A 26,480-nucleotide genomic window follows, 5' to 3' on the forward strand; every position below is an offset into this window, starting at 1 on the left:
TTCTAGGCTGACCTTTCGGATGGCATTGCACGTTTGGACTTTCTTCACTCACTTTATCTTGATTGGAGAGGTTGTAGAGTATTATCCAGGATATGGGAGTGAGTGGAGTACTTTTAGAGTATGATTCAGTAACATTCAGTAATAGGTGATGGAGGTGGCATTGGTATTTGCGTCGCATTTGTTGTTTATGGTTGGTATTAAGTGAAGAAAGCGGCCGTTGTCTGGGATAAGCGAGGCGAGGTTTGGGGTTTTCCTTGATGGGTTGAGCATTCATACGCAGAAACAGTGGAAAACTTGATTCGAGTGAATTTTTACCATTACTAGGAAGGGTTTCAATTGTTTTAAATAGTTTGAAGGCTAAAATTGTACCGTAAGCAATGGATGCATTTTGTATGGGAGAATTCGCGGCGGTGACCGAATAAATTATCATAAAGTTTTCGTGATTCTGATTCTATTTGTGTTGAAATTTAAAATTACATAGTAAATAGAATTATTTCTCCAATTTTCATGCGAATGGATTCGGCAAAGTTAAGGAATTAATCGGTTCTATCGGGCGACTCGCTACTTTTTATGTCTTCTCGACGTTTCATGACCCCCTAGAATACGAAAACATAAGTTTCTTGTTTCCGTCTGCTTGTCTGTCGTATTCCCGCGTCTGCGTCGATTTCCATTTGATAGATAATTTGACCGAATTTCCCCACCATCATGACGTCATCTCCAACTTTTACAGTAAAAAATGTTTCCTTCGCTTATAGTTTATGAATCCGTGTTGACCCTAAGTGTTCACATTTTTGTAAAAAAAAAAAAAATTATTTGTATAACATTTTACAATTTAACTTTGAAATTGCAGAATCGAATCTTTTGAATTCTTGTAAACGTTTTAATGCTATCGAAATTGATACAATTTTGTCGAATAAGTAATGATAGTGTTGAAAAGTAACATAATCCTGAACTTATGAATCTCTGTTGAATTTTTATCCCAGACATAACATTTTTGTGGAAAAAATCAAAATTTTGTAACTATTTTTCGAATTTTAGATTTTTCGATTTCTCGATTAGTCAATTTTTCGATTTTTTGATTTTTCCATTTCCAGATTTCTCGACTTTTCGATATTTCGATTGCTCGATGTTTTGATTTCTCGATTTTTCAGTATTTTAATTCTCCATTTGTTCGTTCTTTCAATTTTTCAATTACTCATGTTTTTGATTTTTCGAGTGATCGATATTTCAATTTTCTATTTCTCAATTTTCGATATTTCAGGTTTAGGATTGTTCAGTTGATTCCTCAATTTTTTTTTCACTTTTTCAATTTTTCAATTTCTGGTTTTTCAATTTTTCCATTATTTCATTTGCATACGTACTTCAATGTTGGGAATTTTCAGTTTTCCGGTTCTCAACTTCTCGATTTTTTTTAATGATCGGTTTCTCAATTTTTTATGTTTTAATTTCCCAACATTCCGATAGTTCTGTTTCCCGATTCCTCAGTTATTCGATTTTTCAATTTTTTAATTTTTGGCGTTTCTAAATTTTCGATTTCTCGATTAATGGATTTTTCGACCTTTCGATGTCTCGACTTTTTGACTTCCGCTTTCTCAATTTTTCGTTGTTTTAGTTGATTCTTCAATTTTTTGATTTCCCAATTTCTCGAGTTTCAGTTTTTCGATTAGTTCATTTTTCGGATTTTTAAATTTTTCAATACTTCAATTTCTCGTTTTTTTTTTTAAATTCACAAGTGTTCGGTTTTTTATTTTTCGATTTCTCAAGTTTCCGATATTTCAATTATTCGATTTCTCGAATTTTAAATTTTCCATATAGCGATACTTCTATTTTTCGAATTTTCGTTTCGAACTTTTCGATCTTTTTATGTTTCGAATTCTCGATTTCTCAATTTTTCGTTTCTTCCATTTATTGACACTGGTTTTCGATTTTTCAATTTTTCGGCTTTTAGCTTGGCTTAAATTTTTTTATTGTTCCTATGCTATTTCGATTTATTGATTTTTCCGGTTTTTCGTCTTCTCGACTTTTCGATTTCTCAATGTTTCAGTTTTTCGATGTTTCCACTTTTCATTTTTTCGATGTCCTAATTTTTCGATTCTTCAATTTTTCTTCGATTTTTTAGTCTTTCGATTTTCCTACTTCTCAGTTTTCGATATTTTCATTTGATGATCTTTGAGTTTTTCGATTTTTTGATTTTTTGATTTTTCACTTTTTCAGTTTTTCAATATTTCCGTTTTTCGTTTTCAATTTTTGAATTATTTTATTTTTCCATACTTCAATTTTGGCAATTTTCAGTTTTCCGATTCCCAATTGCTCGATTTTTTTTAATTTTCGATTTCTCAAATTTCAATTTTTCATTTCTTCAATTTTTGGCACTGCTGGATTAATTGATTATTATTCGACCTTTCGATATCTTGATTTTTTGACTTTTGGGCTTTTAGATTTTTCGATTACTTTTTGATGTTTGGATTGCTCGACATTTCGATTTCTCGATTTTTCAGTTCTTCAATTTTTCATGTTTTTGATTTTTCAATTTTTCGATTTATGGATCTTTCAGTTTTTCGATTCTTCAGTTTTTTCGTTTTTTCGAGTCACTTTATCAGTTATTCGAAATTTCAGTTTTCCTGATTTTCCCATTTTGCCATTCGTCTATTTTGAGATTTTTCTTTTCCATTTTTTGACATTTCAAGTTCTCGATTTTCCAATTTTTCGATTCTTCAATTTATTGGCGTTTTAGTTTTTGGATTTTCAATTTTTCGGCTTTCAACTTTTTCGATTTTTCAAATTTTTGATTTTTCGATTTACAGATCGATTTTTTTAATTTTAAATTTTATCCTTTTTCGACTTCTCAACTTTTCGATTTCTCCATCTCTTGATGTTTCGATTTTAGTTTTTCGATGTTTCGTTGTCCCAATTTTTTGAGATTTTAGTTTTGTGGTTTTTCAGTTTTTCGATTCCTACAATTTTTCTATTTTTAAAATGCCTACATTTTTCGATTTCTCAATTTTTCAATATTTTAATTTTGGGAATTTGTCACTTTCAAGATTTTTTAATTTTTCGATTTTTCGTCTTTTCGATTTCTCGATCTTACAGTTTTTCGATTCTTCAGTTTATTTCGATTTTTCGACTTATCATTATCAGTTTTTCGAAATTTCAGTTTTTGTAATTTTCCTATTGCGATTTCTCGATTTTTTTACCCTTTCGATTTTTCAGTTTTTCAATGTTTCGGTTTTTTGATGTTTCGGGTTCTCAATTTTCCAATTTTTCGGCTTTTAACTTTTTTTCGATTTTTCAATTTTTTGATTTTTGGATTGTTCTAAATTTTAAATGTTATGCTTTTTCGATTTCTTGATTTTTCGGTTTTTCGACTTCTCGACTTTTCGATTTCTCGATCTTTCGATTTCTCGATGTTTCGATGTCCCAATTTTTTGAGGTTTCAGTTTTTCGATTCTTCAATTTCTCGATTTATACAATTTTTCACTTTCTAGAATTTTCATTTTTTTGATACTTTAATTTTTCAATTTTCTAAATGTTCCATCTTTCTATTTTTCACTTTTTGGATATTTCGGTTTTCAATTTTTAAAAATCTTCGATTTCTCGATTTTTTTTACCTTTTCGATTTTTCATTTTTCCAAGTTTTCGGCTTTTAACTTTTTTCGATTTTTTAATTTTTTGATTTTTGGATTGTTCTACATTTTAAATTTTATGCTTTTTCGATTTCTTGATTTTTCGTCTTTTCGACTTCTCGATTTTTTGATTTCTCGGTGTTTCGATGTCCCAATTTTTTGAGTTTTCACTTTTTTGATTCTTCAATTTTTCGCTTTATTCAATTTTTCAATTTGTAAAACTGCTACATTTTTCGATTTTTCTATTTCTTAATTTTTCGATATTTGAATTTTGGAAAATTTTTCAAGTTCTCCATTTTTCAATTTTCAGATATTTTATTTTAAATTTCCATATTTTTGATGTTTCGATTGCTGTATCATTCTATTTTTCGAGTTTTCGGATATTGCGGTTTTTCAATTTTTGGATTCGTAAAATCTTTGATTTTTCGATTTTTCAGTTTTCCGATTTTTCAATTTTTCGATTTTTCGTCTTTTCGATTTCTCGATCTTTCAGTTTTTCCATTCTTCAGTTTGTTTCGATTTTTCGTCTTATCACTTTATCAGTTTTTCGAAGTTTTAGTTTTTGTAATTTCCCTATTGCGATTTCTCGATTTTTTTACCTTTTCGATTTTTCAGTTTTTCCATGTTTCGGTTTTTTGATGTTTCGGGTTCTCAATTTTCCAATTTTTCGGCTTTTAACTTTTTTTTCGATTTTTCAGTTTTTTGATTTTTGGATTGTTCTAAATTTTAAATTTTATGCTTTTTCGATTTCTTGATTTTTCGGTTTTTCGACTTCTCGACTTTTCAATTTCTCGATCTTTCGATATTTCGATGTCCCAATTTTTTGAGGTTTCAGTTTTTCGATTCTTCAATTTCTCGATTTATACAATTTTTCCCTTTCTAGAATTTTCATTTTTTTGATTTCTAAATGTTCCATCTTTCTATATTTCACTTTTTGGATATTTCGGTTTTCAAATTTTAAAATCTTCGATTTCTCGATTTTTTTTACCTTTTCGATTTTCAGTTTTTCAATGTTTCGGTTTTTTGACGTTTCGGGTTCTCAATTTTCCAATTTTTCGGCTTTTAACTTTTTTCGATTTTTGGATTGTTCTACATTGTAAATTTTATGCTTTTTCGTCTTTTCGACTTCTCGATTTTTCGATTTCTCGATGTTTCGATTTCCCAATTTTTTGAGTTTTCAGTTTTTTGATTCTTTAATTTTTCGATTTATTCAATTTTTCAATTTTTAAAACTGCTGCATTTTTCGATTTTTCTGTTTCTTAATTTTTCGACATTTCAATTTTGGAAAATTTTTCAAGTTCTCGATTTTTCAATTTTCGGATATTTAATTTTTCCATATTTTTGATGTTTCGATTGCTCTTATCTTCCTATTTTTCGGGTTTTCGGATATTGCGGTTTTTCAATTTTTGGATTTGTATAATCTTTGATTTTTCGATTTTTCAGTTTTTCGATTCTTCAATTTTTCGATTTATACAATTTTTCACTTTCAAGATTTTTCAATTTTTCGATTTTTCGTCTTCGATTTCTCGATCTTTCAGTTTTTCCATTCTTCAATTTATTTCGATTTTTCCTCTTATCACTTTATCAGTTTTTCGAAATTTCAGTTTATGTAATTTTCAAATATTGAGAGTTTTCGGTTTTTCGATTTCTCAATTTTAAAATTTTTCGGATTTTAACTTTTTTTTTCGAGTTTTTAATTTTTGATTTTTGGATTGTTCTAAATTTTAAATTTTATGCTTTTTCGATTTCTTGATTTTTCGGTTTTTCGGCTTCTCGACTTTTCGATTTCTCCATCTTTTGATGTTTCGATTTTGTTTTGATTCTTCAATTTTTCAATTTATTCAATTCTTCAATTTTTAAAACTGCTACATTTTTCGATTTTTCTATTTCTTAATTTTTCAGCATTTCAATTTTGGGAAATTTTCAATTCTTAGATTTTTCAATTTTCTAATGTTTTAATTTTGTGATTTTTTAAAATTACTATATTTTGGATGTTTCTATTTTTTGAGTTTTCGAAAATTGCGGTTTTTCAATTTTTGGATTTGTATAATCTTTGATTTTTCGACTTTTCAGTTTTTCGATTCTTCAATTTTTCGATTTATACAATTTTTTACTTTCAAGGTTTTTCAATTTTTCGATTTTTCGTCTTCGATTTCTCGATCTTTCAGTTTTTCCATTCTTCAATTTGTTTCGATTTTTCCTCGTTATCACTTTATCAGTTTTTCGAAATTGCAGTTTTTGTAATTTTCTATTTTTCGGTTTTTCGATTTCTCATTTTCCAATTTTTCGGCTTTTGACTTTTTTTCGATTTTTTAAATTGTTTGATTTTTGGATTGTTCTGAATTTTAAATTTTATGCTTTTGCGATTTCTTGATTTTTCGGTTTTTCGGCTTCTCGACTTTTCGATTTCTCCATTTTTTGATGTTTCGATTTTGTTTTGATTCTTCAATTTTTCGATTTATTCAATTTTTCAATTTTTATAACTGTTACATTTTTCGATTTTTATATTTCTTAATTTTTCAGCATTTCAATTCTTAGATTTTTCAATTTTCCAATATTTTAATTTTGTGATTTTTTAAAATTACTATGTTTTGAATGTTTCTATTTTTCGAGTTTTCGAAAATTGCGGTTTTGCAATTTTTGGATTTGTATAATCTTTGATTTTTCGATTTTTCAGTTTTTCGATTCTTCAATTTTTCGATTTATACAATTTTTCACTTTCAAGATTTTTCAATTTTTCGATTTTTCGTCTTCGATTTCTCGATCTTTCAGTTTTTCCATTCTTCAATTTGTTTCGATTTTTCCTCTTATCACTTTATCAGTTTTTCGAAATTTCAGTTTATGTAATTTTCAAATATTGAGAGTTTTCGGTTTTTCGATTTCTCAATTTTAAAATTTTTCGGATTTTAACTTTTTTTTTCGAGTTTTTAATTTTTGATTTTTGGATTGTTCTAAATTTTAAATTTTATGCTTTTTCGATTTCTTGATTTTTCGGTTTTTCGGCTTCTCGACTTTTCGATTTCTCCATCTTTTGATGTTTCGATTTTATTTTGATTCTTCAATTTTTCGATTTATTCAATTTTTCAATTTTTAAAACTGCTACATTTTTCGATTTTTCTATTTCTTAATTTTTCAGCATTTCAATTTTGGGAAATTTTCAATTCTTAGATTTTTCAATTTTCTAATGTTTTAATTTTGTGATTTTTTAAAATTACTATATTTTGGATGTTTCTATTTTTTGAGTTTTCGAAAATTGCGGTTTTTCAATTTTTGGATTTGTATAATCTTTGATTTTTCGACTTTTCAGTTTTTCGATTCTTCAATTTTTCGATTTATACAATTTTTTACTTTCAAGGTTTTTCAATTTTTCGATTTTTCGTCTTCGATTTCTCGATCTTTCAGTTTTTCCATTCTTCAATTTGTTTCGATTTTTCCTCGTTATCACTTTATCAGTTTTTCGAAATTGCAGTTTTTGTAATTTTCTATTTTTCGGTTTTTCGATTTCTCATTTTCCAATTTTTCGGCTTTTGACTTTTTTTCGATTTTTTAAATTGTTTGATTTTTGGATTGTTCTAAATTTTAAATTTTATGCTTTTGCGATTTCTTGATTTTTCGGTTTTTCGGCTTCTCGACTTTTCGATTTCTCCATTTTTTGATGTTTCGATTTTGTTTTGATTCTTCAATTTTTCGATTTATTCAATTTTTCAATTTTTATAACTGTTACATTTTTCGATTTTTATATTTCTTAATTTTTCAGCATTTCAATTCTTAGATTTTTCAATTTTCCAATATTTTAATTTTGTGATTTTTTAAAATTACTATGTTTTGAATGTTTCTATTTTTCGAGTTTTCGAAAATTGCGGTTTTGCAATTTTTGGATTTGTATAATCTTTGATTTTTCGATTTTTCAGTTTTTCGATTCTTCAATTTTTCGATTTATACAATTTTTCACTTTCAAGATTTTTCAATTTTTCAATTTTTCGTCTTCGATTTCTCGATCTTTCAGTTTTTCCATTCTTCAGTTTGTTTCGATTCTTCGTCTTATCACTTTATCAGTTTTTTGAAATTTCAGTTTTTGTAATTTTCAAATATTGAGGTTTTTCGGTTTTTCGATTTCTCAATTTTCAAATTTTTCGGATTTTCACTTTTTTTCGAGTTTTTAATTTTTGATTTTTGGATTGTTCTAAATTTTAAATTTTACGCTTTTTCGATTTCTTGATTTTTCGGTTTTTCGACTTCTCGACTTTTCGATTTCTCGATTTCTCGATCTTTCGATGTTTCGATGTCCCAATTTTTTGAGGTTTCAGTTTTTCGATTCTTCAATTTCTCGATTTATACAATTTTTCACTTTCTAGAATTTTCATTTTTTTGATACTTTAATTTTTCAATTTTCTAAATGTTCCATCTTTCTATTTTTTCACTTTTTGGATATTTCGGTTTTCAATTTTTAAAATCTTCCATTTCTCGATTTTTTTACCTTTTCGATTTTTCAGTTTTTCAATGTTTCGGTTTTTTGACGTTTCGGGTTCTCAATTTTCCAATTTCTCGGCTTTTAACTTTTTCCGATTTTTTAATTTTTTGATTTTTGGATTGTTCTAAATTTTAAATTTTATGCTTTTTCGACTTCTCGGTTTTTCGATTTCTCGATGTTTCGATGTCCCAATTTTTTGAGTTTTCAGTTTTTTGATTCTTCAATTTTTCGATTTATTCAATTTTTCAATTTTTAAAACTGCTGCATTTTTCGATTTTTCTATTTCTTAATTTTTCGACATTTCAATTTTGGAAAATTTTTCAAGTTCTCGATTTTTCAATTTTCGGATATTTAAATTTTTTTTTTAAATTTCCATATTTTTGATCTTTCAGTTTTTCCATTCTTCAATTTGTTTCGATTTTTCCTCACTTTATCAGTTTTTCGAAATTTCAGTTTTTGTAATTTTCAAATATTGAGATTTTTCGGTTTTTCGATTTCTCAATTTTCAAATTTTTCGGATTTTAACTTTTTTTTTCCAGTTTTTAATTTTTGATTTTTGGATTGTTCTAAATTTTAAATTTTATGCTTCTGCGATTTCTTGATTTTTCGGTTTTTCGACTTCTCGACTTTTCGATTTCTCCATCTTTTGATGTTTCGATTTCCCGATGTTTCAATATCCCAATTTTTTGATTCTTCAATTTTTCAATTTATTCGATTTTTCAATTTTTAAAACTGCTACATTTTTCGATTTTTCTATTTTTTAATTTTTCAGCATTTCAATTTTGGGAAATTTTCAATTTCTAGATTTTTCAAATTTGGGAAGAAACAAAAAAATATTTTTTTTACACTTAAAAACTAAGACAAAATTTTGAATAGTTTTTGAAATATGACGTAATAAAAAATGCAGCTTTAAAATTATGAAAATTTAAGAAATAATTCGATTTACTAAGTATGAAAATTTCATTACTAAGAAAATTCGCCTCGACTCTCCGTCATAATTGGCCTTTAATCCTAAAAATTAGTTCGATGACTAAGTAACTTAAGGTGAAGTGGAGGACGAAGATTAAAAAAAATGATCTAAAGAGTTTAGACAGTATTTCCCTCGACCTCAGAAGCGCCAAAAGCATGTCAGGGTTGTTCATACAAGTTTCTTCGGGAGCTCTACTTTTCCAAATTTTAGAAAACACGAAACGTCAAGAATTAAGCAAACTTCTTCAACAATAAGTAATAATTTTCTCTTGTTTCTTCTATCGTGATTTATGTCAACTAATAAACGGTCTAACGAAAAAACGGGCCATAATTTGCAACCCGATTGCCATAGACGGAAAAAACACGTCATTCTACTCTTTCCTCGAGTTCTACTTTTAAATGATTATTTCTCCACCGGCAAAAACCGTCCTAATGAAGCGAAAACCGACCAAAACACAGAAAAAACGCCCGACATAGCAATTTTTCCACTTTTAATGAGCTTATTAGTTGCATCTGCTCCTGAGAAGTGTGACATCTGGTCAACGCCAAAAAACGTGTATCAATCTACATAGATAAACCCGAGGTCAAGTAGCGAGTCGAGTTGATTAACGGCGAAACAGCTAGACAATTAAACCAAACAATAAAACCCAGTAGGCGTACCGATAACGAAAAATAATCGAAAAACGCAAACTCCTACAAGTTTTCGCGAAAGTTTTCGTGGATTGTGTGGAGTCATTGATTCCGACTTCCTCGTAACGGCGCCTTGTGATCCCACGTCTCGGGCTTTGTTTTCGCCGGTTTACTGTTAGCTCATCGCGCATCCTGCGACCGTGACACTATTCCATATCTGCCCATCGATGGGTCTTTCGATCACCTGTTGGTTTTGGCGGATTTCGTGAGTTTTTGCGCGCAGTGTGCTGCGGAGATCCATACACTCCACCGGGTCAGCGCTCCGCTCGTAACGGTGTGCTTCCTCCAAGAGTCGGCGTCGGTGATGGTAGCAGTGAGGTGCTGTGTCGGGTGTTGAGTGACCGCTGTGAACGAGTGTCCACGGGTGAGTCAAAATTCCCAAAAAAAAACAACAAAAATCGACCTCCAGGTTGTTTATTTACATCCAGACTTACGTGTGAGGTGTCATAAATCAAGATAAAACCCAGACGAGGCTCCGAAAACACCGGAATTAACACTTTTGTGTCACAATTTCGTTTTTCTTCTATGACGTTGGAGTGTTTTGTGTCGGTAACTTCACGCTTTGCTCGTTCATTGTGGTTTTATGATCATTACCTATGATTTCTTTGGACGGCTTTCAAAATCGCGTTTTTAATGGTGGGTATTTTTCTACTTGTTTTGGGAACATCTGTCTCCTGTTTGGTAATTAAGGTATTACTGCACGAAATTCGTCACTGAAATTAGACGAAAACAATTTATCGGCGGCGAATGAATAAGAAAACACTACTTGTTTGGAGATCTATTTTTTAAATTGTTGTTAGCCGTGATAAAAATACGAAAATAAACCAGTCGTGAAAAGTGGATTAGTCATCGATTTTTTCCACCAGTTGGCTGTGTTAAAGCAAAATGTGATTGTCTTTGTGGCTATTAGTAGTTGCTAAAGTGCCGCTTATACAGTTATTTGTTTGGCAAGCAAACGGGAAATTAATTATTCATTCGAACATACTCGATAATTCCGCCAACCGTTCGCGTTTTATTAAATAAACATGTCGTAAATGTTATCGATTGGATTTATTACTGTTCGTCAAGCTTGATTTTACAAAGCCAGAACTGTGTAATTAACTATATTTACGGAATTTTGGCTATAAAATTATTGAAAGATGGGATCCTAGAGTGTAATTTTGGTAGGAATGTTGAAATTAGGAGTGCAGTTATTTAAAATTACTCTTGAGTAACTATTGTGTCTTTTATGAGCGTTAGTTATCCGGTGGTTGTTATTCCGTGCTAAATTAACTTATAATAAGCAAAATCTCACGAAATTAGTACTGAGGTTCCACGATTGTAATTATATCCAGTGAACTAAGGTTATGTCACTTTTTTTGGTTCTGTAGCGTAAGCTAAGAAAGTATTGTAATCGAGTCCATCGGGCGACTGGCTACTGTCGCCTATCAGTATTCAGTGTAATTAAATTTAAATTATGTTATTGAAATAGCATTTGTAGTTTATGAATCCGTGTTGAATAATACTTTTTACAATTTAAATTTTAAATTGCAAAATCGAATGCGTTGAAATCTTGCAAACGTTTTAAGGTTATATGAATTGATGCAATTTTGTCGAATAAATGTTATTTAAATGTTAAAGTGTAACCTGGTCCTGAACTTATGGTTTATGAATCTTTGTTGAATTTTATACTTTCACAATTGTGTATTTTTGATTTTTTACTTTCTTTATTTTCAACTTCTGATTTCTTATTTTTCAGTGTTACGATTTTTCAATTTTTCCATTTTTGGCGATTCTAAATTTTCGATTGCTCTATTAAGCGATTTTTCGACTTTTCTATTTCGCGACTTTTAGGTTCTTCGACTTTTTGATTTTCTCGTTCCCCGATTTCTCAACTTTTCGATTTCCCGATTTTTCAGTTCAATTTTTCGATTTTTCATGTTTTGGGTTTTGCAATTTTTCGATATTTAAATTTTCGGCGTTTCAATTTCTCCATCTTTCAGTTTTTCTATTCATCGAATTTTCTTCAATTATTGATTTTCAAATTTTCGATTACTTAATTTTTCGATACTTCAATTTTGGGATTTTAAAATTTTCGATTCCTCAATTGCCCGATTTTTTTTAACTTTCGGTTTCTCTAATTTTTATTTATCGCTTTCTCAACTTTCCGGTGTTTCAGAATTATGATTTTTCAATTTTTCGATTCTTCAAATTTTTGATTTTTTAATTTTTAAATTTTTGGCGTCTCTAAATTTTCTTTTTCGTTTTCACGACTTTTAGATTTTTCGACTTTTTGATTTTCCCATTTCTTGATTTTTCGAACTTTCGACTACTCAACTTTTTTAACTTTTCCATTTTTCAATTTTTTAATTTTTAAATTTTCCGTTTTTCGTTTTTTCGATCTTCCAATTTTTCAATCCATCAATTTTTCTTGGATTTTTCAATTTTTCTATTTCTCGATTTTCAATTTTTCGATTAATTCATTTTTCGATACTTCGATTTTGGAAATTTTAAAATTTTCGATTTTTCAATTCCCCGATTTTCTTTAACTTTCGATTTTTCTAATTTTTATTTCTCGATTTCTCAACTCTCCGGTGTTTGAGGATTATGATTTTTCAATTTTTCGATTTTTCAACTTTTTGATTTTCCCATTCCTTGATTTCTCGACCTTTTGACTGCTCGACCTTTCGATTCCTCGATTTTTCAGTTGTTCAATGTCTCGATTTCTCAATTTTTCAATTTTTTAAATTTTACGATTTTTCGATCTTCCAGTTTTTCGACTCATCAAATTTTCTTCGATTTTTCAACTTTTCGGTTTTCAATGTTTCCATCACTTCATTTCTCGATACTTTGGAATTTTAAAAAAATTTCGATTCTTTAATTGCCCGATTTTTTTAACTTTTGGTTTCTCTAATTTTTATTTTTCGATTTCTCAACTTTCCGGTATTTCAGTACATATTACGATTTTTCAATTTTTCGATTCTTCAAATTTTCGATTTTTTAATTTAAGTTTTTGAGGTCTCTAAATTTTCTTTTTGATTTTTCCATTCTTCAATTTTTCGATTTTTCGATTGCTTGACATCTCGATTTCTCGTTTTATAAGTTGTTCAATTTTTCGATTTTTCAATTTACAATTTTTCCATTTTGCATGTTTAGATTTCTCGACTTTTCAAATTTTCGACATTTTAATTTTATGATTTTTTTTAATTTTAGATTTTTAGATTTATCAATTTTTCGATTTTTCGGGTCCTGGGTTTTATATTTGTTTTTTTTTTTAATTTTTCGACTTTTAAAGTTTCAAGTTCTTCGATTTTTCAATTTTTCAGCTCTTAAATTTTTCGATTTTTCGATTTGTGGAATTATGGAGGTTTCTGTATTTTGATTTATTAATTGTTCGGTTTTCTGATACATATTTCAGTTTTTCTATTTTTCGAAGTATCGATTTTTTTCAAATTTCAATTTTTTCCATTTTTGGATTTTTTGATTTTATGTAATTCTGATTTCTCGAAATTTTGAGTTTCGATTACTGGATGTTCCAATTTGGGATTTGTAAATTTCTCGATTTTTAAAATTTTTCGATTCTTCAATTTTTCTTTGATTTTTCGGGTTATCGATTTATCAAATTTTCGATATTTCAGTTTTGGGATTTTCCAACATTTTGAATCTTCTATTTTTCGTTTAGATTTTTCGATTTTTACCTTCTCGATTTTTCAATTTTTCGACATTTATTTTTCGAAATTTCAGTTTTGGGATTTTCAATTTCTCGATTTTTCAGTTTTTCGATTCTTCAATTTTTCTTGGAATTTTCGGGTTTTCGATTTCTCAAATTTTCGATATTTCAGTTTTGGGATTTTCCAACATTTCGAATTTTCTCCCTTTCGATTTTTCGTTTAGATTTTTCAATTTTTCGACATTTATTTTTTTAGATTTCTGTTTTGAGATTTTCAATTTCTCAATTTTTCAGTTTTTCGATTCTTGAATTTTTCTTCGATTTTTCGAGTTATCGATTTTATTAATTTTTAGATATTTCAGTTATGGGATTCTTCCAACATTTCGAATCTTCGGTTTTTGGTTTTTTCGTTTTGAGTTAGATTTCTCAATTTTTTACCTTTTCGACTTTCCAATTCTCGATTTTTTATGTTTAGATTTCTCGATTTTTCAATTATTTGATTTTTTAAATTTTAGATTTTTAGATTTCTCAATTTTTCGATTTTTGACTTCTGGGTTTTATATTTGTCGGTTTATTAAATTTTTAAGTTTTTCGATTCTTCAATTTTTCTTCGATTTCTCGAGTTATCGATTTTATCAATTTTTAGATATTTCAGTTATGGGATTTTCCCAACATTTCGAATTTTCTATTTTTTGATTTATCTATTTCTCGATTTTTCGTGTTTTCAATTTTTCCAATTTTTAAATTTAGATCTTTGATGTTTCGATTTCCGAATTTTTCGTGATTTCAGATTTGGGGTTTTTCAATTCCTCGATTTTCCAGTTTTTCGGTTTTTTTGATTTTTTAAAATATTTCGATTTCTGTATTTATCGAGGTTTCGATATTTTAATTTCTTGATTGTGCACTTTCCTGATTTTTCGATATTTCAGTTTTTTGATTTTTCGAATTATCGATTTTTTTCAAATCTCAAATTTTACCATGTTTCAATTTTTCGATGTCTTAGTTTTCCGATTTTTAAGTTTATCTAGTTTCGACTTTTCATTTTATCGATTGATCAATTTTTCGATGTTTCGATTCCCAATTTTTCGAGATTTCATTTTTGGGATTTCTCAATTTCTCGATTTTTTTAAATTTTCGATTCTTCAATTTTTTGTCGATTTATCAAATTGTCGATTTTTCTGTTTTTTCCATTTTTTCTTTTTTCAATTTTTTGGTGTTTTAGATTTGTCGGTTTTTTAGTTTTTTCGATTTTTAAAATTTCAGATTTTTCGATTTTTCAGATTTAAATTTTTCAATTTTCCGATTTCCGGATTTATGGAGGTTTCGATATTTTGATTTCTTGATTGTTCAGTTTGCTGATTTTTCGATTTTTCAATATTTTGATTTTTCGATTTTTTCTATTTTAAAATTTTCCAATTTTTCTATATTTTTTTTATGTTATGTAATTTCGATTTCTCAATCTTTTGAGTTTTGATTTTTCCATGTGTCAATTTTTCGATTTTCCGATTTTGAAGTTTTTCGAGGTTTCACTTCTGGGATTTCTCAATTTCTCGATTTTTTAAACTTTTCGGTTCTTTAATTTTTCTCCGATTTTTTCGAATTACCAATTTATCAAATTTTCGATATTCAGTTTTCGGATTTTCCAACATTTTAGATCTTCTATTTTTTGATTTTTGGTTTCGATTTTTCGATTTCTTAATATTTTTACTTTTTCGATTTTTCACTTTTTCGACATTTGTATTTTTCCGGTTTTTAAATTTTAGATTTTTCGAATTTTTAAATTTAGGTTTTTTATTTTTTTTTTGGCGTTTGGATATTTTGATTTCTCAATGTTTCGATTTTACAATTTTTCGAAATTTTTCATTTTCTCGATTTTTCAGTTTTTCGATTCTTTAATTTTTCTTCGATTTTCCGAATTATCGATTGTTCAGTTTCCTGATTTTTCGATGTTTCTTTTTTTTGATTTTGGTAATTATAGATTTTTTTTTTAATTTCAAATTGTACCATTTTTCGATTTTTTGATTTTATGTAATTTCGATTTCTCGATCTTTTGGGTTTCGATTTCTCGGTGTTTCAATTTTCCGATTTTTAAGTTTTTCGAGCTTCCGGCTTTTCGATTTATCGAGCCTTCAATTTTTCGATGTTTCCACTTCCCAATTTTTCGAGATTTCAGTTTTGAGATTTCTCAATTTCTCAATTTTTTAAAATTCCCGATTCTTCAATTTTTCTTCGTTTTTTGGGTTATCGATTTATCAAATTTTCGATGGGATTTTCCAACATTTCGAATCCTCTATTTTTCGATTTTTCGTTTAGATTTTTCGATTTTTTTATCTCCTCGATTTTTCAATTTTTCAACATTTATTTTTCGAAATTTCCGTTTTGAGATTTTCAATTTCTCGATTTTTTATTTTTTCAATTCTTCAATTTTTCTTGGATTTTTCAAGTTATCGATTTATCAATTTTTCGATTTTTCCTTTTTTCAATTATTCGAATGTTTACATTTAGATTTTTCAACTTTGAGATTTTTCAATTTCTCGTCATCATGAATTTTCGATTTCTTGTTTTTTGATTTTTCGATTTCTCAATTTTTCAACATTTGAATTATGAAATTTTTCAATTTTTCGATATTTTAATTTTTCTATTTTTTAAATTTTAGATTTTTGGACTTTTTATGATTTTTCGACTTTTAAATTCATCAATTTTTCAATTTTTCGAATGATTGATATTTCGATGTTCCTCGATATTTTGATTTTCCAGTTTCAGTTTGCAGAGATTATCAAAAACAAAAATCTCGTTTTTTAAAAATTTTTCTAAGAAGCGGAATTTGTTCGGCTGCATTTCAGGGGCGAGGGAAGTTCTGTCGAAATAACTTTCAACCAATTTTATAATTAAAAATTGTAAAATTTTCTTTTATTAAGAAAAAACTGTGTCAAACACATTAGTTTTTAGTCGAAAATTCCGAAGAGATGACAACTTATGAGTCTCACATCCTGAATCGGCAGGAAGTGGCTATGACGTCACCCCAGATACACCTCCACTTAAAGCTCTCGAACGTGACTCCACATCGAGAAAGTTTTAATTTTAATTATAATATCGTTTTTAAATTTTTAATCGAGCTTGATAGGTCGGTAACAGTAAAAATGAGAAAAATTGTTGCCGCAATTTCAGGCCCGTAATACCCACTTTCGAGCCCTACTTACCTGCCAGTGACTCTGCGTGTTCGAAAAACCTTACTTCTATACATGTTCTCATATATTCGCTATGAACAATTTACAATAAGTATTGTTCTCGGTAATTTTAACAATTAAGTGTGGAAATAACCCCAAATTAAAGACGTCAACGTACATTTAGGAAAGCCGGAAGACGCCACTCTGTTATTCCATCTCGCGACTTTTCCAAAATAGAACGCAAACACCGTAGCTATTTATATCTGCGTTTTAGCATTCTCAACGGTGCATTAGGAAACCAGTGCACACTATATATTATTTATTAGTTACTAATAATAACTGCAAATGTCCGGAATTAAAGAAGGTCACTCCGATTAGAATACTCATAATTGTTGTTACAAAACGCAACGTAACACAACGCACTAATTAATAGTTGCCGCAATTGCAATCCGATTACGCAAGATTTTATTGCTAAAAGGTGCTTCACACTTAATCAGACGCACCGCATCGCAACCGTAACCTAAATTAAATTGGAAAAAATAAACAGCGGAAAAATTCAAGCAATAAAAATATTGCTTTATTACCGTTCATGTTAACAGTGTATTTATTTATAAACCGACGTATTAATAAGAAACCGCTAACATCACGGCATCACGAAACCATGCGTGTTAAAAAATAATCATTAACTTTTCCTCACTTTTATTAATTTAATTGTTTTCGAAACAGATAAGTAGAAACCGAGAGCTAGGTATTATCATTCATCGACCAAATCCAATGTCAGCGAGTCCGTGGTGGTCTTATTTTTTTAAGTTTACGTAATCGCTTCGTCTAAAATAAATCACACTGAGCGTGAAATTATTATTTAAGAATTAATTGTGTGGCGCAGTTCTGTCTGAAATGAATTGTAACATTTTTTGCTGTGGGTGTGTGTTTTTCTCAAATCGATATAGTCGCAGTCGTTAAATCACAATTACGACGAATTTTCCAATTTTACGACACAGTTTTAACGCAGATTGGCTATTAATGGTAACGTAAAGCAATTAATACCGGTTTAGGTGGAGAAGTTTGATGATGGTGTAAGTGGAAAAGTAGCGACCTTGACTGTTAGCACATCGCGTCAACATGGTCATCCACACAATTTCTACCGTGTGTTTACTCTATTTTATCGAATAATAAAAGTCGTACGAAATCAGTAACCGCACTAATCGCAACTGACCTACTATGTTCACGTAAACTCGATAACTTAACCGCCCATAAAAATACTTAAAACTCAAGGTTCACTAACACTTTTTAAACCACATGCGAGCCGTGACTTAAAAGTACTTAAAAAAATTGCGCCATTATCGACTAATTCTAACGCCTAGATTATATATCTTTTTTCGGTTGGAGCGACGTTTTATATTCGCAAAATGAGAACACTGCATAAAGTGGCAATTCAGGGGCTTTTTTGTCGTAATTTTGTGCCGGTGATAGCGTGCTTGGAGTGGTCAGTCAGTCACGCACGAGTTTTCTTCAAAAATCGATTGGCCACAAAGTTCCTTGCAAGGTGAATTTAGCAAAAAATTAAATCGGAGGTAAAAAGCAGACTTGGTCGTGCTTCAGCGGAATAATTTGGTGGTGATATAACCATTAGTTTTGTACGACCGAACGACGGCTGAAGAAGTGGGCTGTGTATGCAAAGGGCGGGGCTGGTGTTCTGTCTTAAGTGGCGCTTGTACAGTTGTTGGTCTAGCGAGCCTGCGGAATAAGTATTAGTATTGTTGGGGTTGATCAACGGGTAAAAATATGGTCTGTGTATGCAAGGGAACGGTGCTGCTTAGGCAATGACCTTGTTTTTGCACGCCATAAAGAAAGAAAAAAAATGTTTACATATGTATGGGTTGTTAGAAGTAGCCGCTGGCAGGAAGTCGACGACATGACCAGTTAGATAAGGCCCCGACTTCCGGAACTTTGACAGAAGATGATAACCTTCGAACTTGTTACCCTATAATTATTTTGTGTTTGTCTAGGATCGAGAAGTTGAAAAATCGAGAAATTTGGAAACTCAGATAATCTAATTTTTTTTTATATTTTACAGTCCGATTTTTTTGATGTTTTGCGATATTTTCAATTTTTTGTATTTTTAGAATTCCTGGATTCTTTGGATTTTTAAATTTTTTAAATTTTTTGGATTTTCGTTTTTTTTTGGAATATTTTTAAAATTTTAGATTTTTTGGAATTTTTTCGATATGTTGGATTTTTGGATCTTTGGATCTTTCGGATCTTTTGGATTTTTTAATTTTTTGGATAGTTTCGATTTTTTTGATCATTGACTTACTTGGATTTCGTGGGATTTTTTGTATTTTTATAATTTTTTTGAATCTTTTTGGACTGTTTGAACTTTTTGGATTGTTTTTATTTTCTGGATTTTTTGGATTTTCTGGATTTTCCAAACTCTGGATTTTCTAGATTTTCTGGATTCTCTGGAGTTCCAGGATTTTCTAGATTTTTGGAATTTTTTGTTTTTTGGGTTTTTGGGATTTTTTTAATTCCCTGGATTTTTTGGATTCTTTTAATTCTCTGAATTCTTTAGATTTTTTAGATTCTTTGGATTCTTTGGGTGCTTTGGATTCTTTGGATTCTTTAGATTCTTTGGAGTCTTTGTATCCTTTGGATTCTTTTTTTGGGATATTTTTAATTTTTTGGATTTTTAGAATTCTTCAATTTTTTGGATTTTTAAAATTCCTTGATTTTTTGGATTTTCGTTTTTCTTGGAATATTTTTAATATTTTAGATTTTTTTGATTATTTGGATTTTTTTTTTGATATGTTGGATCTTTCGGATCTTTTGGATTTTTTGGACGGTTGGAAATTATAGGATTTCTTGGGTTTATTAATTTTTGGTTTTTTAAATTCTTTGATTTTTTGGATTTTCTTATTTTTTTGGATAGTTTCAATTTTTTTGATCGTTGACTTCTCGAGTTACTTGGATTTCGTGGGATTTTTTGTATTTTTATAATGTTTTTGGATTTCTTGAATTTTTTGTATCATTTGCATGTTTTTGAAATTTTTGGATTTCTTTTCTTATGCACTTTTTGGAGTTTTTGAAATTTATGGATTTTTTTTATTTGCTGGATTTTCTAGATGTTTTTTTTTCTTTCGAATTTTTTGGATATTTGGGACTTTTTGGAAGTTTCAAGCATTTTGAACGTTTTTGATTCTTTGGATTTTTCGGATTTCTTGCATTTTTTGTATTTTCTGGATTTTCTGGGTTTTCTGGATTTTCTAGACTCTCTGGATTCTCTGGAGTTCCTGGATTTTCTAGATTTTTGGAATTTTTTGTTTTTTTGGGTTTTTGGGGTTTTTTGAATTCGCTGGATTTTTTGGATTCTTTGAATTCCCTGAATTCTTTGGATTTTTTAGATTCTTTGGTTTCTTTGGATGCTTTGGATTCTTTGGATTCTTTAGATTCTTTGGACTCTTTGTATTCTTTGGATTCTTTTTTTTTTGGGATATTTTTAATTTTTTGGATTTTTAGAATTCTTCAATTTTTTGGATTTTTAAAATTCCTTGATTATTTGGATTTTTTTTGATATGTTGGATCTTTCCGATCTTTTGGATTTTTTGGAGGGTTGGAAATTATAGGATTTCTTTGGTTTATTAATTTTTTCGTTTTTTTGGATTTTCTTATTTTTTTGGATAGTTTCAATTTTTTTGATTATTGACTCCTCGAGTTACTTGGATTTCGTGGGATTTTTTGTATTTTTATAATTTTTTTGGATTTCTTGAATTTTTTGTATCATTTGGATGTTTTTGAAATTTTTGGATTTCTTTTTTTATGCACTTTTTGGAGTTTTTGAAATTTGTGGATTTTTTTTATTTGTTGGATTTTCTAGATGTTTTTTGTCTTTTGGATCTTTTGGACTTTTTGTCAGTTTCTGACATTTTGAATGTTTTCGATTTTTTGGATTTCTAGGATTTCTTGCATTTTTTTAATTTTCTGGATTTTCTGGATTTTCTACTCTCTGGATTTTTTAGATTTTCTGGATTCTCTGGAATTCCTGGATTTTCTAGATTTTTGGAATTTTGGAATTTTTTGAATTTGTTGGATTTTTTGGATTCTTTTGATTCTCTGAATTCTTTGAATTCTTTGGATTCTTTTTTTGGGATATTTTCCATTTTTTGGATTTTTAGAATTCTTGAATTTTTTGGATTTTTAAAGTTCTTTGATTCTTTGGATTTACGTTTTTCTAGGAATATTTTTTAATATTTTGGATTTTTTCGATAATTTGGATTTTTTTTAAATGTTGGATTATTTATTCTTTGGATCTTTTATATCTTTTGGATTTTTTTGACGGTTTAGAATTATAGGATTTCTTGGATTTATTAATTTTTTGGTTTTTTAAATTCTTTAATTTATTTTTGGATTTGCTTAATTTTTTGGATAGTTTCGATTTTTTTGATTGACCTCTTGAGTTACTTGGATTTCGTGTTTTTTTTTGTATTTTCATAATTTTTTGGATCTTTTGAATTTTTTGTATCATTTGGATTTTTAAGTCTTTTGCACTTGTTGACCTTTTGGACTTTTTGAACTTTTTGGATTTTTTTATTTTCTGAATTTTCTAGATGTTTTTTGTTTTTTGGATCTTTGGATTATTTTGGACTTTTTGGAAGTTTCAGACATTTTGAACGTTTTGGATTCTTTGGATTTCTCGGATTTCTTGCATTTTTTGGATTCTTTTGATTCTTTGAATTCTTTGCATGCTTTGGATTCTTTGTATTCTTTGGATTTTTGATTTTTTGGATTTTCGTTTTTCTTGGAATATTTTTAATATTTTGGATTTTTTGAATTTTTGGATTTTTTTTTGATATGTTGGATCTTTTATTCTTTGGATCTTCAGATCTTTTGGATTTTTTGGACGGTTTAGAATTATAGGATTTCTTGGATTTATTAATTTTTGGTTTTTTAAATTCTCTAATTTTTTTTTGTATTTGTTTAATTTTTTAGTGTTTCGATTTTTTTGATTGACTTCTTGAGTTACTTGGATTTCGTGTTTTTTTATTTTTATAATTTTTTTGGATCTTTTGAATTTTTTGTATCATTTGGATTTGTAAGTCTTTTGCACTTTTTGAACTTTTTTTTTATTTTCTGAATTTTCTAGATGTTTTTTGTTTTTTGGATATTTTGAACTTTTTGGAAGTTTCAGACATTTTGAAAGTTTTGGATTCTTTGAATTTCTCGGATTTCTTGCTTTTTTTGAATTTTCTGGATATTTTGGATTTTCTGGATTTTCTAGATTCTCTGGAATTCCTGGATTCTCTAGATTTTTGGAATTTTTAGTTTTTTGGGTTTTTGAGATTTTTTGGATTCTTTCGATTCTCTGAATTACTTGAATTCTTTGGATTTTTTAGATTCTTTGGATTCTTTGGAATACCGAATAATTGGGACATCCAAAAATTGTAAAAATGTAAAGCTGAAAAATTATAAAAGTGTAAAATCGAAAAATTGAAAAATTGGTTACTTTTAAAACGAGAACCTCTAAAATAATTAAAATGAAAAATCAGAAACTTGAAAAATAAAAATTGAAATTTTGAGCAATACAAACTCAAAAATTTAAAAATTTGTGAAATTGTAAACTTGAAAAATTGGATAATTGTATAAACTGAAAAATACAAAAATCACAAAATTTAAAAATAGAAAAATTGCGAAATTATGAAATTGAAAATTAGAAAACTTGAAAAATCGAAAATCGAAATTTTTTAAAACTAAAAAGCCAAAATTGGAAAGTTGAAATAATAAATTGGATTACAATCAAAAATTTAAACGAACAATCAAAGGATTTCAGAACCGAAAAATTGAAAAATCTAGAAACCGGAAAATTTGATAATTGAAAAATATAAAACTATAAAACTAAAAATTTGCAAAATTACAAAACTTAAAAAGCGTATAATTTTAAAATTGAAAAATGAAAAACTGATAAATCGAATACCTTTAAACACGAAAAATTGTAAAATAAACCGAAAAATACAAAGTTTGAAAAATTAAAGTCTAAAATATGGATAATTAAAATTCAAAAAATTGAAAATTTGTGAATTACAAAATTAAAAAAACGGAAAATTGCGACCTATAAAATTCCAAAAAATCAAAAATTTGAAAAATTAAAAATCGATATTTTAATAAATTAAATATCAAAAACTGGAAAATCGAAACAATGAAAGTCGGATAAATGAGAAATAAAAAATGTATTTATTGAAAAAACCAAAAATTTTAGGAACGAAAAATTACACAATTGAAAATTTAGGAGTTGATTCATTAAAAACCGAATACATGACTGAAACATCCAAAAATATTAAAAATATAAAAGCAAAAAAGTATAAAATTGAAAAATTGGATTCCTTTAAAAACGAAACATTATAGTGAAAATTCAAAAACTCGAAAAATTAAAACTAAAATTTTGGACAATTAAAAATCAAAATATTAACTATAAAAATATAGTGTCAACTGAAAAATAAAAAAATTGAAATATTAAAAATCAAAAAATCGAAGCAATCAAATTCGAATAGTACAAAAAACTTTAAAAAAATTTAAAAACGGAGAATTATCGAATTGATAAATTGATTTATTAAAAGACAAACAGTTGAGAAATCGAAAAATTCTAAAACTATTAAACAGAAAAATCAAAAATCGAATCAATGAAAAAAATCAAAAATTGAATAACTGAGAAAACGAAAAACTTTGAAACGAAGAATTATAAAACTGAAAATTGCAAAATTATTTCAATAAACACCGAATAAAAAAATTGGAAATCGAAATTTTGAAATCTGTATTAAAAATCAAAAAAATTAGAAAATCGAAACAATGAAATCCGGATAATTGGAAGATCAAAATCTGAAAAATCGGATACTTTTAAAAACGAAAAATAGTAAAACAATTAAACTGAAAAAGCATAAATTTGAAAAATTAAAACTGAAATTTTGAATAATTAAGTTGAAAAATTTAGAAATTGATCCATTAAAAAACAGACAATTGAGAAATCGAAAAACCTTGGAAATATGAAGCTAAAAAAGCAAAAAATCGGTCTAAAGTTATTTAGACAGAACTTTCCTCGACACTGGAGTACAATACAACAAATCCAGCCTTCTCGAGAAATTATAAGATTTAATTTACCTTCTGCACGAAACCCACAAGACATAACTTTTGACGACAATCGCCCCAGTAGTTTCGGAGCTTATCTATCAAATAAAAACTGACTGCTTATCCTCAGGAAGTAAATAAATTTTTACATATGCATGTGGTTGTTGTGAGTAGCCGCCAGCGGAAGCCGAAGACATGACCAGTTAGATAAAGCTGCGATTTCCGGACTTTGACACAAGTAAACAGCAGATGACAACCTTCGAAATTAAAAAGCAGCGCTCTAAGCCATATTAACATTCATAATAAGTTTTCCATAACAATTACCTCTTTAGTGTGGTGACCTTGTTGTCAACGTTAGATTCACCTGCTAAACCCTTCGTGGCCAAAACTGATTCGTCACCGGTTACCTCACTCTTGCGAAAACACCGACTTAAGTACTTAAGCCTTGTTTTCGCAAGCCATCCCAACAAATTTTTGTTTTTCCAACAATATATCACGCTCGCGCAACAAATAAACAACACACCACGTGGGCCTCAAACAATCATTGTTGTGAGATTGGGACACTTTAAAAGTCCTTCGCTTTGTCTTAACAGTAAGTCTCTTTCCAGACCATGTGAGAGAGCCCGCTCGAGCGACATGCCCGAGTCCGAAAGCCCCATCGGGCAGTGGCCTCACAGCCTCAGCTCCATGATGGCGTGCCTCGGCTGCACCCTCGGCCTCTTCAACATCTCCCGCTTCGCAGTCCTCACCATCCACTTCGGAGCCAACTTCATTTTCCAGTTTTTCCTGCTGTCGGTGGTGTTCGGGCTGCCACTTTTCACCCTCCAACTCTGCTTAGGCCAGCAGCTGGGGGCCGGCGTCATCGACATGTGGCGCATTTCGCCCCTGTTCCAGGGCGTCGGGGTGGCGCTGCTCATCGCCCAGACCCTCCTGGGGCTCTACAGCATAATCGGCGTGTCCTGGATGTTCGTCTTTTTCCGCGACTCGTTCATCACGAAGATGGATAAATACCGGTGGGCGGAGCCTTTCATCCCCTACAGAGGTGGTACGTATTGTATTCGTATTGATTGCGCCAGTATCGACTAAATTTTTTAATTATTCATTGTAGTTCAAGTCCCGGTGAATGGCAGCTGGAAGTTGACGGAGACGGTACCGGATTACTTCAGCGGGGTGGTGCTGCAGAGGCACCATCTAGCGTCGGGGAGCTCCTACGGGACCATCAAGTTCCAGCTGGCTTTCAATTTAGCGGTGGTGTGGATGATCGTGTTCGTGTCGCTGAGCAAGGGATTGAGGTCCTACGGGAAGGTCATCTACATCTTCACGCTGTTGCCCGTTTTTGGGACGTTCGTGCTGTGTGCGAAGATTTTGGGGATGATGCCCACGGAGTCGATTAATATTATTTTTCCGGAGACGACGTGGAACGAGTTCTTCTTGAACCCGAAGGTACGAAATTGAAAGAGTTGAGTTGTGGTGTTGATGGTGAGTTGCAGAGTTGGTTGGCGGCGGCGCAAGAAACCTTCTTCACGTGGGGGATTCTAGGGACCGCGGTTATGCAGATTGCGTCACACAACAAGCACAAACATCTACTTCAAAGAGATTCTAGTCTTGTGGCTGTAATAACTTTCACGATTTTGCTGCTGGTGGCGTTTTTGGCGAATACGTGTGTCCAGATTCTGCGGTACTACAACTACAACTTCATACCGGACTCTTTTGGTGAGTGCATAGTTGAAAATAATTTTAGTGTATGCTATTTCAAAAAACATACAGCTCTAGTAATTGACTTTTTTTCTTAGTATTAAAACTAGAACTAGAGTTAATGAAATATCGAGGTGACGATAATCGACGCGAACTATTGACATGATTGATTATTATAAATCAATTAAATTTTAAGTTTACTAAAAAATAAAGAGATCAAGTAAATGTGAACCAGTGTTTTTTTAAGTTCGTGTAATAAGGTATACGCTCTGTTTCGAATTTCGAAATCACAAACGAAATTGTATAAAATGTCAGTTATTTGTAAATCCGAGATAACTTATGTAATTGTTGATAGGGTTAAAATAATTCTATAAATTAACAGTTCATCTATAAATTAAAATAATTTTTAAATATGTTTCAATATATTGTAGTTTGAGGACACTCTTTGTTTAATTTGAAGATACTTTTTTTAAATGTTTATTTTAATATATTCTTTGGGATCAGAAACATTACAATAATAAACACATTTCTAAAAAAATACGTGATATTTAGCAAAGATTTTTTTCGTGATAATAAATGAGCTTTGGGTGAAATAATTACAAAATTTGTTTTAAAAAATCTGTGTAAAACAAAAATTTTAATGTGAAAAGTAGCCGGGTAAAAATATTTTTAGGGGAAATTCAAAGCGTTTCTAAATTTTTCTGAATATGCACAATACAAAGGGATTTTCTTGTGCATGTTATAGCCTTTCAAAGTTAATTTTTCTTTTCGAAATTTCACTATATTTTATTTCACTATTTTGTGTTGGCGACTTTCATTATCTAAAATAATTTTCGAGGTATCTTGTCTTTATCCATCGTATTGTTCAGTTTACAAATTTTTTGAGGACTTGAGAATTTTGATATTCTGAGGATTTGAGGATTAAGGTGTTCTGAGGATTTAAAGATTCTAGTGTTCTGAGGATTTGAGCATTCTGGTGTTCTGAAAAGTTGAAGATTCTAGTGTTCTGAGGATTTGAAGATTCTGGTGTTCTGAGGATTTGAGGATTCCAGTGTTCGGAGGATTTGAGGATTCTGATATTCCGAAGAATTGAAGATTATGGT

At 29.4% G+C, this 26,480-nt stretch overlaps 1 protein-coding gene across 1 annotated transcript in view; it reads left to right on the forward strand.

Moving 5' to 3' along the window:
* Positions 1-26,480, forward strand: part of LOC135142765 (sodium-dependent transporter bedraggled) — a 60,047-nt gene that overhangs the window by 26,044 nt on the left and 7,523 nt on the right. The window contains exons 3-5 of the mRNA XM_064074509.1: positions 24,291-24,727; positions 24,791-25,125; positions 25,173-25,395. Coding sequence (XP_063930579.1) covers positions 24,291-24,727; positions 24,791-25,125; positions 25,173-25,395 — 995 coding nt within the window. The remainder of the gene's footprint in view (positions 1-24,290; positions 24,728-24,790; positions 25,126-25,172; positions 25,396-26,480) is intronic.

This window comes from Zophobas morio, unplaced genomic scaffold (assembly GCF_036711695.1).
Source record: "Zophobas morio isolate AGI-343-1 ecotype UQ-CSIRO unplaced genomic scaffold, CSIRO_AGI_Zmor_V1 ptg000054l, whole genome shotgun sequence".
NCBI classification, from domain to species: domain Eukaryota; kingdom Metazoa; phylum Arthropoda; class Insecta; order Coleoptera; family Tenebrionidae; genus Zophobas; species Zophobas morio.